This window comes from Sceloporus occidentalis, unplaced genomic scaffold (genome assembly GCF_023333645.1).
Source record: "Sceloporus occidentalis isolate IW3139 unplaced genomic scaffold, rSceOcc1.0.p SCAF_33, whole genome shotgun sequence".
Taxonomy (NCBI): domain Eukaryota; kingdom Metazoa; phylum Chordata; class Lepidosauria; order Squamata; family Phrynosomatidae; genus Sceloporus; species Sceloporus occidentalis.
The window spans coordinates 9,066,590-9,082,500 of record NW_028317013.1 but is presented as its reverse complement, the minus strand read 5'-3'; the positions used below and the strand labels follow the sequence as shown (position 1 = coordinate 9,082,500).

The 15,911-nt window shown below is 38.9% G+C and overlaps 1 protein-coding gene across 1 annotated transcript in view; it reads left to right on the top strand.

The window, feature by feature from the left end:
• Positions 1–10,125, top strand: part of LOC149298404 (guanylyl cyclase-activating protein 3-like) — a 31,429-nt gene extending 21,304 nt beyond the window's left edge. Inside the window, exons 3-4 of the mRNA XM_089487571.1 lie at positions 8,526–8,613; positions 9,992–10,125. Coding sequence (XP_089343697.1) covers positions 8,526–8,613; positions 9,992–10,125 — 222 coding nt within the window. The remainder of the gene's footprint in view (positions 1–8,525; positions 8,614–9,991) is intronic.
• The last annotated feature ends 5,786 nt before the right edge of the window (positions 10,126–15,911 follow it).

Genomic DNA, 15,911 nt, shown 5'->3' with positions numbered 1-15,911 from the left:
GGCCCAAAATCTTTTAATTTCATGGGAGTCAGTGGGGTACCAGGTCTGGCTTCTGTCTCCTTGGTCAGCTGCCTGACACTGGGCTGCATAGAGGTTTGTTTGAGCTGCTAGCAGCTCAAAAAACTCGGGGGCAAACATTAAATGGAAAAATGACTTTGGCTCGCTAGCATCGATGTCACATCTGATGCCAGGAGTCGCAGTAAAAGCAGGGATTACTGGGTCTATCATATTTGGGGGCACCCAATTATATTTAGAGTCAGGCTCTCCACGCCTGGCTTTGGCAGATGGACCCTGGCCATCATCGTCTTCCTCTGACTCGTCATTATCTGACGCACAGCAGGATTCCTCAGATATTGGATCAATATCTGACGCGCTCAGAGTGGCCTCGGCGTCTGACGCGCTCAGAGTGGCCTCGGCGTCTGACGCGCTCAGAGTGGCCTCGGCGTCTGACGCGGTCAGAGTGGCATCGTCATCAGACTGAGTGAGGCAGTCATGAGCCTCCTCAGCGCTGAAGACATGTTGCGCCATTGTACCTACCTGGCCAATTTCTAAAACACTACACTATCCCCAATATATAATGTGGTTTTGCACTAAGCACTGCAGCTCTGCAAAACGAACTCTCTCTCTCTATCTATCTCTCTCTCTCTCTCTCTCTCTCTCTCTCTCTCTCTCCCCCAGTGTCGCACATCCGGCAGTAATGTCACTGACCCGGATGTGGTTCAGTCCCCCAAGGCTAATGACACACCAAGTTGTTACAGGAGATCGGGCAGCAGAAAGCCAGCGACGCTGGCTTCTGCTGCCAGGGGGGGGTCCAGGCTGTCAAACGACAGCCTGTTCTCCCGTGCAGCGGCAGGGATGTGTTCCTGACGCTGCACGAAAGGCTAGACGTCCCGGTACGTCTATAGGGGATTGAAGGGGTTAAAGATAACTTTGGTCAAGATGGAACAAAAGTTGTGGCCTATTTGTGTCCCTCAAGGACTTGAAGAGGGGTGCGTCACTGGTCTACCACATATAAATTGAGAGAATGTGCTTTACTTTTCAAGCTTTAATAAAAATACATTCCATCAAAAATAGGGTCTGAGTACTGGAGATACTAAATACTCAAACTGATGTCTGAACATAGATTTGGAAGTGGTCATGACACTATCCAAATCTATGCTCATATGTACTTAAAGTATAAGAGGACTCAAGTGTTTACAGTATATATTTTTTGACCGCCGATTTTATTACGTATACATTAAAAAAACGTTTTGTGTTTTGCAGACCATTATTTATTATTTTTACTTTCTTGTACAAATGACATCCCCAAAGTAGGAATATGCCCCATATCCATACAGTTAGGTCAAGAAATATTTGAATTCTGTAAATTGCATTATATTTTCGATGAAAAAAAATAAAAAATAGAAATATTTGAATACTGAAACAATTTTCATAATTTTGGCTGTGTATCCTACCACGATGGACTTGAATTGAAACAATGGAGATAAAATTAAAGTGTAGGCTTTAGCTTTAACTCAAGGGGCATAACAAAAATATTGTATGCAATGTTTAAGAATTGCAACCATTTTCATAAATAGTCCCCTTACTTCAGGGGCTCAAATGTAATTAGACAAATCAACACAATCATAAATTAAATGTTCATTTTTAACCCCTTAAGGACCGGGCTCATTTTTCGTTTTGTACCCTGTGGGACCGAGGCTGTTTTAATACTTTTGTGGTGCTTGTGTTCAGCTGTAATTTTCTCCTCACCCATTTAGTGTACCCACATAAGTTATATATTGTTTTTTCAGGACAGGATGGGCTTTCTTCAGATACCATTATTTTGATCGTATCATCTTATTTACTATAAAAAAAATAAAAAAAACATGGTGAAAATTTGAAAAAAAAACACATTTTATGACTTTTATTTGAAAAATCTTTTACTCACCTAAAAAAGCAAGTAAAAAAACTAGCTAAATAGATTCTACTACTTGTCCTGAGTTTAGAAATACCCAATGTTTTTATGTTTTTTTGCTGTTTTTTGTAAGTTATAGGGCAATAAGTACAAGTAGCGTTTTATGATTTCCAAATCTTTTTTAACAAATCTGGTCAGTCTGCCTCCATCTCCTCTTTGGAACATCTTTGAAGCCGGTTAACTCAATTTAACCCATTCAAACCATATATTTTTGAAAACTAGACACCCCAGGGTATTCCAAATGCTGTTATTTTAACCCTTTCCATGCACCAATTATACAACTACACTTTGTCAAACTTTGTAATAGTAATTTTTTTTAATTTTTTTTCACACAAATTGTACTTTAGTTATAGATATACAGGTCCTGGTATATGCCACTGTCAAACAACACCCCAATGTGTGTTCAGGAACATTTCCTGAGTGCAGTGATACCCGACATGCATGGATTTGTCGTTTTGTTTGAGATTTAAAATGCCACATTTGGGAAGTGCGCTTTTTTTGTCCATTTTGGAAAGTCTGTGCCTATGCCCTATCTTTGAGCTCAGCCACTCCAATTTACCCCATCAGCCATTTTTTTTATATTAGACACCCCTTGGGTATTTGAAGTGCTTTTATTTTAACTCTTTGTTGAGATTTTTGAGAAATTTTAGCACTTGCTCAAAATAATAAACTTTATTTTTTATTTTATTTTTTTAATAATTTTTTTTTTTTATATTTTTTTTACACATTTTGCTGGTACTGGATGGTTCATCTAGTGACATCACTGCATAATTATTTTTAAATGTTAGCACTTTTAATTTTTTCCATATTTTTTTTTTCCATATTTTTTTTTTTTTTTTATATTTTACTAATCACATTGTGATTAGAAAGCTGGGCTCCATTGACTTGCATGGTTGAATGCAGTACCTGTATTCAACCTGCAAGTGGAGCCAGAGTTCTCTAGACCATCTAGCGTACTTTAAAAACTTGTTTGTTTCTTTTACAGGACGGCCGCCATCTTGCTGATGGCGAAGAACACCGGCAGCTGCGGCTGTGACCGCTCTCCGGAGCGGTCACAGCCCACCCAGAGGTAAGTGTTTGGTGTCGCTGGATGCCTCCTGATCGAGGCATTCCAGCGACACCATTTAAGTTTAACGCTTTTAAAACGGGCGTCCGCCGCCATACAATGTATGGCGGCTGTTGACGCCTCGGGGAGGGGCCAGACATGGCCCCCGATGCCGATCTCGGCCTTGCTGAATGCCTCGACATCGAGGCATTACAGTAACGCCGTTTAAGCGAAGAAAGTGATCGTTGATCACTTTCTAAGCTTATTTTACTTTTTGACGGTTCAGGACCGTCAAAGGTCATTTAGTGACCTTCATGTCATGACGGTCCTGAACCGGCAAAGGTCGCGAAGGGGTTAATACTTTGTCGGAATCATTTGCAGGCAATGACTGCTTGAAGTCTGGAACACATCAACATCACCAAACACTGGGTTTCCTTCTTTGTGATGTTTTGCCAGGCCTTTACTGCAGCTGACTTCAGTTGTTTCTTTGCAGATCTTTCTCGCTTACGTTCAGAGCCTTAAATATTAATTAGACCCTGGGCAGGCATTTCTTCCACCACCCCTCCCCAAACTCCCTGGCATGCAATCACACCCTCCACTCCAACACAAAAACGCCCCACAAAAATCACAAAAGTACTTGCCACTCTGACTCTACAGATTAGAAGGAGACTGTCAGAGTCAATGCAGTCTTCCCTCCTTGTGACCTTAATGTTACTCCGCGTGAGACCTCACGCTCCACACGCAGGATAGTGGAGGACTGCAATACTATTTAGAATACATAGAAAACAAATGGTGCGGGTCCAGCGAGTAACACGAAATGGACGTGGGACTCGTAATCAGGGCTGGCTTTGGTAGTTAGGGCCACTGTGTGGAACCATTGGTATTGACTTCTGCTTGCTTCCTGACTACCACAGATTACCGCCTGCCCTGAATTATGTTCATGACCCCGACTGCTCTTTTGCCTGACCCGTGTTAATAATTTATTATTGTCCTTATTATTATTATTATTATGAAATATTCTAAATATCTACATGGCTATAATAAGTCTTTCCTTGCTGTCTTTAATTCTGTGTGTAGCTACTTTGTTTTCTTATGAATTACTCTAGCTATTGATTTGCCAGTTCTATACCTAATTTGCAAACACTGTTGCTCCTAGGTTTAGTATTAACTTTTGTTTGTAAAGTAATTGATTTGTAGAGATCAGATTTGTCAAACATTGTCTAAAACTGTCCCATTTGAGTGGTGAGTTGTTTCCTGATCTCTGTTGTGTGGATTTTTTGTGTTTAGAACAGTATTGTCTGAAATGTTCTTGCATCACATATTTTTTTGGCCTTTCCCGCAATGAGCAAGGCAGAGACATAACTAGAAACCACCGGTCTCTGATGCGGAAAAAGGTCCCAGGACCCCAACACCTAGTCTGTGCCTTCTTTGACCCCCCTCCTTCCAACATAAAACATATGTAAACAAACAAATTATACACACTTACTCATACTCACTAACACACACTCTATTTCACCCCACACATCAATGCTCAAACACACAAAAGTACACATTCATGCTCACACACACTTACACATCCATGTTCACACACACACACACTAACACAAGTACAGATCCATGCTCACACACACAAAAGCACATATTCATGCACACACACACACTAATACAATTACACATCCATACTCACACACACAATTACACATCCATGCTCACACACATACAAATCCATGCTCACACACAAAAGCACATATTCATGCACACACACACACTAATACAATTACACATCCATGCTCACACATATACACAATTACACATCTATGCTCACACGCACACTAACACAATTACGCATCCATTTTCTCACAAACACACAATCACGCATCCATGCTCACATACACACACACAGAAGTACACATCCATGCTTACCTACATATATATATATATATATATATATATATATATATATATACACATTAACACAGACATATATCCCACGCTCCTGCAGCTTTCCTTCTGGCTGCTTGCGCACACTGTGCGGGCAGCCTCGGTTTCACGTGACCCTCATACGCTCCTGTCTCCCTGTGCCGGTTAAAAATACTTTACAAAGGGCCCTTCCGACCTGGATTGGTGTGGTCCAGGTCGGAAGGGCCCTTTCTAAGCAATTTTGAATTGGTACGAGGATACAGGAAGAAGGGGTCGCACCAGGCCCCCTAGAGGCATGGCCCAGTCACAACTATTCTATTCTATTATGAAAATATTGTTTTCTATAGTATACTGTCTTTGTTCAGCAGTAATTTACCTTTATCGTCATAGAGTTGGGCAGGGCCCTCCTCACCTTCTGTTTCGAAGTCCAGGTTGTTACTATTGACCAGGTTACCCACTGTATATCACTACGGAATACGATGGCATAATGTAAATCAATAAATATTAAAAATATTCCAGAGTTTCTATACTTACCTTAACAGGCTGGCCCCAAGGTTTTTGTGGCACTCCAAAGATTCAGGGAGAGAAATGAAGGGGAGTTGAATAAAGGGACCATTACTCTCATGTCTGAATGAAAGGTTTTTGGTATTCTCATTTGATGTATTTATTTTTTTGATGTTATGCATGGACATTGGGTCTAAATACATTATACCAGTCTATAGACTATATTTCAACAAGTGGCAGATATATTATGGACTCCAATATCTAAGGGCTATATGCCTTTTTTGACCTCTATAGATGTCATTCTAGCAAAACGCATTGAGGCGGAGTCTCCAATCGTGAGATCACGGATTGGTGACTGAGTTTTCTAACCGCCAAATCTAAGTGCAGACGCTATTGCTAACGAAGGAAACAGCTATACATGTACAGGCTTTGATGAAACAATGTTATACATTGCTGAAAACCATGCTGCGCCTTAACACTCTGGCTCAGAGTTTTTAATATTGTGAGTGTTATTCCGACCATTGTGTTTTTATTTTATTAAAGTATATCGCGGTATAACACTATTGCATATATACCGTATATTATCTAGATTCCCATAAGGTTCTTTTTAGACAGATCCTCCGCTTCAGTGTTTTTAATTTCATACATGCTTTGATCACTAAACGGTTCATCACTTTGAATGAAGATTTTGAACTTTTGTTCATACTTGGAAAGACTGTATGTACTATGTTTTATCCAGGTCCACATATTTTTGTGTTTTGTGGAATTATCTGCCTAGATGAAGCCGGCCACAGGCAAAGCTGCAGCAAGGCCATAAACCCCAAGACAAGTAGAGTGCACTGATCGACCTTTAAATACCACCTGATGCTGTAAGCACAACAGATTCATTTAGAGATCCCCATGCCATTTGTCAGCTATCACTCCAAGACCCAACTCGACCAAGTTTTAGGTCCACCATGTTTGCACTTCCTGCAACAAGGCAGACACAGCAATATCCTTCTGATCCACCCAAATACACTTGGATAGGTTGTTGTGGCTTTGTTGGTTAGCTTGAGCACCCAGTTCATGGTCAGTACCAATGCTGTGACAGAAAAAAATGAGTCTTTTTGGTATTTGACAGTCCTTAGTTATAACACACAGAAAAAACATGCACATAGTCTACAGGCTGTCTGGCTGCAATTGCTCACTCTGATGCCATCAGTTTGGTTGTCCCAGTGTGGGATGCATCAGCAAAGTATACCAGATGGTTTCTGCTCAATCATTGCACTGGTATGTTGAAGGAATTTACTCAATGGGGTCAAATTCCCAATAGGGTCAAATTGTTTGGATACATGGTACTGCCAAGCTAACTTCACAAAATTGCCTGATGGACCTGTGCTGTCCAGATTCTAAACTCTAACACTAGAAAAGCCACCAGGGACATCCTGGTGTTTTTCCTGTGAATGGATAAATATCCAACACTGGGATATGTTGGGATGCATACCTCTAATATCAGGTAGCACAGATTTTTACATTAAAGACAGAGTTCACATGAAGAGTTATGCTTCAGCTCCTTCCCTTCACTACATTATGAACGAACAGACCCAGCGAGCCTCTGCCACAAGAAGAGCTTGGCTCGGCCCTTTATAATGTATAATTAAATCAATGAGATCTCTTAAAAGTTTCCTCATCCATTATGCATTATGTTGGGCCATCTCGTTCCTCCATGCTGTGGAAATGTGCTAGTGTTGGCACTTCATAACAATAAGTTAGAAAATGTTGAAAGCACAACTTTCCTGACAACTCTCCCCAGGGGGTATGACCAGTCAGTTGCCAGCATCTCCAAGAAAACTATGTAACAGTTTATATAAACAAGTAGGGTGGCACAAGGATCAGGCTGGAGCAGGGAAGTAACTGTAGGGCTTAAAAACTGTATAGTTATCTGGGAAGGCCAAACATTTGGTATATTTTCTAAGCAGAAATCAATTGAATGTCATATTCTCCCCAAGTGGTCCCAACAATTGTCTTCCAAGTGGGTATTATCCAAATAGACCTTAAGGCCATGATTCAAAATGCCCAGGTCAATACCTTCCTCTCCGGAAGATTCCACCCGCTAGCCTTGGAAAGGCATGTCATGTATTTTCCTTTACCATTCTACCTTGCCTGAATCTTTCCCCATATCTCTGATTCATCTGCTCTACTTCTTTCTGTGAAAGTGGTGCAAATGATTGTGTTGATTATGAGGTATTATGGTAGCTTGGACTGCAGTAAGTACATCATCTGTATTCTTCGTTGATATTTTCTCACAATACATTAAAAAGCTTCACAAAAATAGCTACTTTTATGTGGCCAACACACATGCTGATGATTTTATGTTGCTTGAACTTTAGAGGAAGTTTTGGTCGGTATATGCATAAGTATTAATATTTGTTCTTTTTCAGTTGTATACATTTTCTGTTTTTCTGCTGGTTACTTTAGAGGAAGCCTTTCAGGCATGAGGTCTGTGTCCTTTCTTCTAGGTTCCCAAAGCTTCTAGGAGTTCTTCAGCTGGCTGCAGTTAGCTAGTTTTAGATGATTGATAAGACACAACTGTGATAATTGATGATGCCCGTATTTAAATTAATTAATATCACTTGGTTGTCAAACTGAGGGACCCACAATTCTCTTTTCTATATTGTTTATATTTGTGTTTATTTTTTTATCATCTTGATGACTGAGCACCAACTGTGCTATGTATGTTTTGTATGCAGGAAGACATTGGGAGAAAGTCACTCTTTCGCTCACTCTCGCTATACTAAAATACTAGAGTTTGGTGGTTTTTACTGGCAATAATTATAACAACACCACATAATCTTTTTGAATTTATCTCAGTGAAAAACCATGTTATGTTACTACTCCTCAAGTACTGCCCGAGAGAAGTTCTGGACTTGGTTACTATGAGAACGAGCAACATGTGTTAGTGAAAATGGCTAATTTAGATGTAAGATAGTGATTAGTGATTACTTTACTGATTCCTATTTTCTGTATAACTTTGTATATACTTATGTATTCAATTATGTTTCCTTATTGTACATAGTTTATTTTTATAGCATTAAATGTTACTGATTATATTTTTGGTTTCAGGCAGTTCAAGCTATAAATGGCCACCAAGGGGTGAACCCAGAAGATTTCACAGCCATGTTATTTCAAAGGATTGATGTCAATGGAGATGGTATAAAATATACTTAGGGTTTTGAAGAAAATAAGAATGGATATTGTTAGTTTTTTAAACATTACAACATACATTAGAAAGAGTTGTATAAAATAAGATAAAAAGTATGAAATATATAACATATATATAACATATATATATATATATATATATATAAATGCTTACAGCTAAAATGCAATGATCTATTTGGTATAATAAAACCTTGTTTTGTATCAAAATTGAACACAGTTTCAATGCTTTTATTATTGTTTTTAGCTGTAATACAATTAACTTTTGTAAAGCTGGAGGGGTGTTTTTTGCTGCAGACCATGGTTACCATCAACCTCAGTTATATACCATGTTGCATTGTTACACAGCAAATGTAGTACCCATTCACAAGAAAAGTAGTAGGGAGTCGGGCAACTATAGGTCAGTAAGTCTTACATCGGTAGTAGGGAAATTAATGAAAACTATGTTAAACTATAGGGTTGTTGAACATGTTAAATTACATGAATTTCAAAATCAGAAACAGCGTGGGTTTCCCTCTGGAAGATCATCCCAAACTAATCCTATAGATTTTTTGGATTGGGTGACTAAAATTAAAGATCGAGGTGGTGTAGTAGACATTGCGTATCTAGATTTCGGTAACGCTTTTGACACTGTCCCTCATTGAATTCCTATCAATAAACTGCAATATTTGGATTTAAATTCCCACATTGCTGAATGGTGTAGGCAGTGGCTGAGTGACAGGCAACAGAGGGTTGCAGTCAATGGAGTATATTCGGAGCAAGGTCTTGTTACCAGTGGGATACCTCAGGGATCTGTACTTGGAACCATTCTCTTTATTTTTTTATTAGTGATATTGCTGAAGGTCTTGATGGTAAGGTTTGTCTTTTTGCTAATGATGCAAAGATTTCCAACAGGGCTGATGTTCCTGGAGGGATAAGCCAAATGGCTTATTAGTAAACTAAAAAAAATGGTCAGAGCTGTAGCAACCAATGTTTAATGTGTATAAGTGCAAAATAATGCAAAAGAGGTCTTCATGCTGTTGTACAGAGTACTGGTGAGACCTCGCTTGGAGTATTACACTCAGTACTGGAGACAGTATCTCTAGAAGGATATAGATACATTGAAGAGATTTCAGAGAAGGGCTACTAAACTCGTCTGTGGATTGCAGGATAAAACTTTCCACGAAAAGTTAAAGGATCTTACCATGAATAGGTTGAGAGAAGTACGAGGGGAAATAGGATGGAAACATTTAAATTCAGACTAGATGAGCTGAATGGTTTTTCTCTGCTGACACATTCGGTTTACTTTCCAGGCTTTGCTGACAAACTAATTGCAAAATGTTTTTTTTTTCCATTTAGAATATAATTTAATTTTCTTCTTTTTTTTTTAGGGGAGTTGACATTAGAAGAGTTTATCACTGGTATACAAAAAGATGAATCACTTCTTGCACTTATTTCAAAAAGTTTTGACCTTTCCAATGTACTCAAAACAATCCAAAATGGAAGACGGAAAAGTATTCCATGATATGTGAAGATGATTTTGTTTTTTTACTATGCAGTTCTACAATATTTACATTGTTTTATATTACAATGACATTTTACAATAGTTATTGTAATGTAAGTTTTACTCATCTATGGGAAAAATTTCTCTTTAATTGCTTAATTTAGACTCATTCATAGGCTTGTTATGGAATAACACATTTACAAGGTTTCAAGGAAATCCTGTCCCTTAAGTGTTAGTACATGGCATGGTTCACTAATAGTGAGTCATATTAAACTGAAACTATTATATATTAGCTTATTTTTAGATAGAAAACATAATCTGGAGGATAAAATAACTTAACAATGAAATTATTATATGTTCAATAAAAGTTACTTCATATAAGTGTTCATGTTTGTTGTTTTGTGCCCTTGTGTTAGAAAGAAAGTAACTGTCAATCAAGTATAATGATATAATATATGAGCAAAACCTTGTAGATATCCCTCCTATGTATTGAGTTTAGCTTTTTCAGTCACATCCATTACCAACAGGTGAATAAAATCAAGCATATACAGTGAAGCACATGCCATCTCAATAGACAAACATTGGCAGTAGAATGAGTTGTATTGAAGAGCTCAATGGCTTTAAATAAGGTACGTATAATGCTACCTTTGCCACAAAGCAGTTCATGAAATTCTGCCCTTCTAGATCTGCACCAGAAGTGCTCTTGTTGCGAAGTGGAAGTGTCTAGGAGTAACAACAGGTTAGCCACAAAGCAGTTGACCACGCACACTCATAGAGTGAGGCTGTTTAGTGTAGCACATAAAAAAAAAAAAATAAAAAAAAATCACCTGTCCTCACTCATTACAGAGTATTAAACTGCCTCATTATCACAAACAACATCAGCAATTCTAAAGTGCTGTAATTCCCGCAGTCCCGCCTATCCCTTCCTCTGTCCTGCTTTGCAGAGGAAGGGTGAGGCGAGATCTGTACTCACCTCAGGTGCAGCTGTGTGGGGCGCAGACACCTGATCAGCAGCTGCAGACTAGCTGGGAGATCGCAATCTCCTTCTAGGCCGCTCAACATTAGGGAGCGAGGTCTGTCACTTCCGACCTTGCTTTACTGCTCCCTAATCACTACCCACCGGCAAATAATGCTGAGCGCGGGGATATGAAGTCATCCCTGCGCTCTGCAGCAATAGCCGGCACTTAGTGATGAAGGAGTAGTAAAGCGAGGTCTGAAGTGACCACCACAGGATGCAGGATACAGCATGGAGGCAGAAGGATGGTGGAAGAGGTTAGAGATGGGGAGAAAGGGGTGTAAGGGCAGTGTACATGTATATATGTGTGTGTGTGTCTGTGTGTGTAAGGGCAGTGTACGTGTATATGTGTAGGTGTGTGTAAAGGCAGTGTACGTGTATACGTGTTTTTATGGGTAGGTGTGTGTAAAGACAGTGTATGCGTATATGTGTGTTTATGGGCAGGTGTGTGTGTGTGTGTAAAGGCTGTGTGTAAGGGTCCTGGGAGGGAGGCTAAAATTAGCCTTTTTTAATTTAAAAAATTATCTGCTGCTGTGGACTACTCTTCCAGTAATGCTCAGCCAGCATTATGGTGGACACCTGGCTGGCTGAGAATCATGGGAATTTTAGTTCACAGCTAGCATCTGCAGCTTTACTGTTGCTGCACTTCCTATGATGCTTAGCCCAGCATCATGATAGTAGTATGTCTGGCTGAGCATCATGGGAATTCAATTCAATGTGTTATTTTTAATATGCATGACTGTGCTGACAAAAACAAAGCGTGTTTTAAGTGGCGATGCAAGCGTGACATTGTAAAGTGCAATTGCTTGTATCGGTGAGTTCTGAAATGCTGTGTTTCCACGTGTTGTTTATTTGATCCGCAACTCAGCTACATAAAGGAGTAAAAGAGAGGTGTGGTAAATTGAAGAAGGGGACAAAGTGACTCTGAGGGTTATGGTGGGGGAGGGGGCACCACAGGGATGGCCCCGCACAGGGTGCCTAAACACCTAAAGTCGCACCTGATCACATCAGTATTAATTTTATTTAACATAGTATTGTGCTTCTTCCCTGTCTTGCATGTGTTGTGTGAGGATGTCTCATGCAGAGTCACATTAGGGTCAGAAGGCGTTAAGACGGCACTGACTCTCTCCTACTAACCTGTAGAGTGAGTGCATTAAGTACTTTTTGTAGGGGTTTTCTGGTGTTTGAGTGAAGGAGGTGATTGTATGCAAGAGAGTGATTGTATGGGGAGGTCCAATCAATATTAAAGATGACCCTGACTGAAGCAGACATTTTCCCCTGCTCCTGAGTAGAGTTTAGTTGATAAAGACAGTTGCCCATTTATACTAATAGCCAAACCTCTAATTTGTGGATTTTTTTAAATTATCTTTATATCATCTATCATTCTTCATTGATAGATATTGGTGACAAAACCAGGTATTGTACTGGGCTTGCCCACAGTGTAACTGTCTTTCCATTGTTTCAAATTTAAAACCTGTTCCTGAGTAGTTTAAGACAGTTGCCCATTTATGCTAGTGCCAGCCAAGCCTGTAATTTGCTGCCAAGTCAATTTTGTAATTAGCTTTCTATTATATCCTCTATTATTCTACTTTGATAAATAAATATTGGTGAGAAAACCAGGCATTCTACTAGGCTGGCGTATGTGCACAGTCTGACTGTCTTTTAGTCGTTTAAAATTTAAAACCTGTTCCTGAGTACTAGTTTAAGACAGTTGCCCATTCACTCTACCAGCCAAACCTCTGATTTGTGGACAGCACAAAGTATTTTTTATTATCTCAAATTCATTGCTGAGTAATAAATCTTGGTGACAAAATCTAGCACTTGACTGTGTGAAAGTAGAGGGTATCCCACTTAATTTTTTAAGATGATTAATGATTCCAGTGTTCGTGGGTTGGGCAGAGCTGGTAGCAAGCATATATGAAAAAGTAGTAGTCAGGTTACCACCGGGATACCAGTCCCAAGTACGCAGAACCTTTCTTGCTTTGAGTCAGAAGCTGAATTACTCCTGCCACAGCAGTGCTGATGAACATCCTCAATCATCAGACCAAGCAATGTTCTTCCAGTCTTCCATTGTCCAATTTTGATGAGCCTGTGTGAATTGTAGCCTCAGTTTCCTGTTCTTAGCTGACAAGAGTGGCACCCGGTGTGGTCGACTGCTTCTGTAGACTATCTGCTTCAAGGCTTGACGTGTTGTGCGCTCAGAGTTGATATTCTGCATACTTTGGTTGTGGTTAAAGTTACTGTTGCCTTTCAGTCATCTCAAACCAGTCTGCCTATTCTCCTCTAACATCAACAAGGCATTTTGGTCCATACAACTGCCACGCACTGGATATTTTCTCTTTTTCAGGCCATTCTCTGTAAACCCTGGAGATGGTTGTGTGTGAAAATCCCAGTAGATCAGCAGTTTCTGAAATACTCAGACCAGCCTATCTGGCACCAACAACCAAGCCACAAAGTCACTTAAATCCCCTTTCATCACCATTCTGATGCTCAGTTTGAACTTCAGCAAGTTGTCCAGACCACATCTACATGCCTGAATGCATTGAGTTATTGCCATGTGATTGGCCGATTAGCGATTTGTGTTAACAAGCAATTGTTGGGAATCTACCACCACTGCATAAGATGCACCCAGTTTTTAGACCACAAATTTTTCTACGTGCGTCTTATACATAGGGAAATACGGTACTTTATAATTGCTCCCACCGATATGACAAATATCTGGAAAAAAATAAGCTTGTCATTTTGGGGTCCTCAAATGCAAATAGTTGGAACGGTCATTGAAGTGTATAATCTACAGTGGTACCTCATTTACTGGTAACAATATTAAAGAAAGTGTTGCAGAAACTATATTTGTGATCCAGTATGACTTGGCATGGTTAGTGCCTAGAACTTTTTAAAATTCTTGTACATCAGTATGATGCAAGCACTTAAGCTTCAATTATTCCAACTGGGTCAAATTGTATGTTAATTGTCAGCTGTTTGTCATTGCTGGTAAACATATTTGTGTCTTATTTACAATAAAACAAAATTTGATTGCAGGTAAACCCAGGAGGGGGAAAACCAGAGAATTATCATTTTCTAACTACTATAACTAGAGAATGCATACATCAATTTGCACACAGTAAAACACAAACAGACTCTTATATGCCCGAGTCCCTTGAGCCCAAAGTGCCACTCCATGTAAACTACCTTCTCTCCCAAACGGTAACATCACTTCAAATTATTCTCTCAAAGATGGATGTATGTTCGGCCTATAGTGAGGTCTTGGCAACTTCTTTTTGTAGGCAATATTCTGAAAAAATACTGGTATAGGCACACGTGAAGAGCTTGGGTCTAAAGCACATATCTGCGACATTACAAAACAGTATATGCAGTGACCAATATAAAGTACAATTTCTTTCTCTAATTTTTTTTTTTTATTGAGACAAATTAATTAAAAAAGGCACAAACATGGGGTGTATGTTTACATGGACATTTTAACAAACATTTACAGTAGTGTAGGAATGTGGCTTCTTTCTGCTAAACAGAAAATTCCTAGTGTTTTATATATACAAAAGATGGTATAGTTTATAATGTCCTCCAATACAAAAGATCTGAAATACAAAATTAATTTTCTTTACACTGAATTTTATTTTGTGTATCAAGCCCCTACATACCTTTCTCATCTTGTACGTCTGTCCTTCCATATTTTTAACGTGCCATTTTTCAGCTGCCACAGAGGTATAGGCAGTCATTTTAGAATACTATTATAAATATGCAATTTAATCCCCTGCTGCTTGTGACCTCAAAGCCATACATTTTTTTTTTCTCCTGCAGAAATGGGTTAATATGCATAAGTAAAAGTACTATCTGAATCTGTTAAATTTCAATATTGTTACAAAATATGTAATATTTTCTACAATCTCAACAGCTGAAGACGACCATAACACAAAATTCTAACTGTGTTTTTAGCTTCTAAAGCAGTTAAAGATTAACCTATTTTTTTTATATAAAAAAAAAAAAGTTAATGTCACATGATGGCCTAAACAGTTCTTTTGGATATTTTTTCTACAATACAGTTAATATTTTAGAAGACTAAAAAAAAAATTAAAAAGTACATATAGCTTAGCAATTCATGGGGAATCTGTGTGTAATATGAACCATAAGCAAGTGCTATTAGGGATACGCCCCAAAGGACATTATCCCAATGTCACCATAAACAGAATACTAGATAAAGTACTGGATACAACAAAAAATGCTAACAATATATTTACACAATAAAAACAGATCTCTACAACACTTGAATAAGAACAAAAAAAGGTTAAAAAGTATAATATTGGCTTGTCTTTATGGGCTCACTATCTAGCTAGTGGTTAGAGAAGAAGCTACACAAACCGCTTTGCACAATGTATACCCCATTCCTTCACTCCGAACAGGTCCAAAAAAAGGGGTAGTAACGGTCAAGTTGAATTTTTTTTTCCTTGTGCTTCTATATCCATTTGCTTTTCTGTTCCACTTGCCTCATCTCATGCTGGCTAGTGGAACAATCCATAAGCAGAATTCAATGTGTCAAGCAGTGGGTTTGCAATAAGACTTCAGCAAAATAAAGAGGTACCCCTGGGGGGTAACTGTGGCGTCCACCAAGTTTAGAATCATTTCCATAAACTTAGTCACCAAAGTCTCTGCTGGAATACATGCGTAAATACTTTCATTCTTCTTCTGAACATAATTTGTGCCAAAAAAGAAAAGCCAAAAAAAAAAAAAAGAATCAAACAAAACACAAATGTGTGTGTATATATATAGCTACAATGCG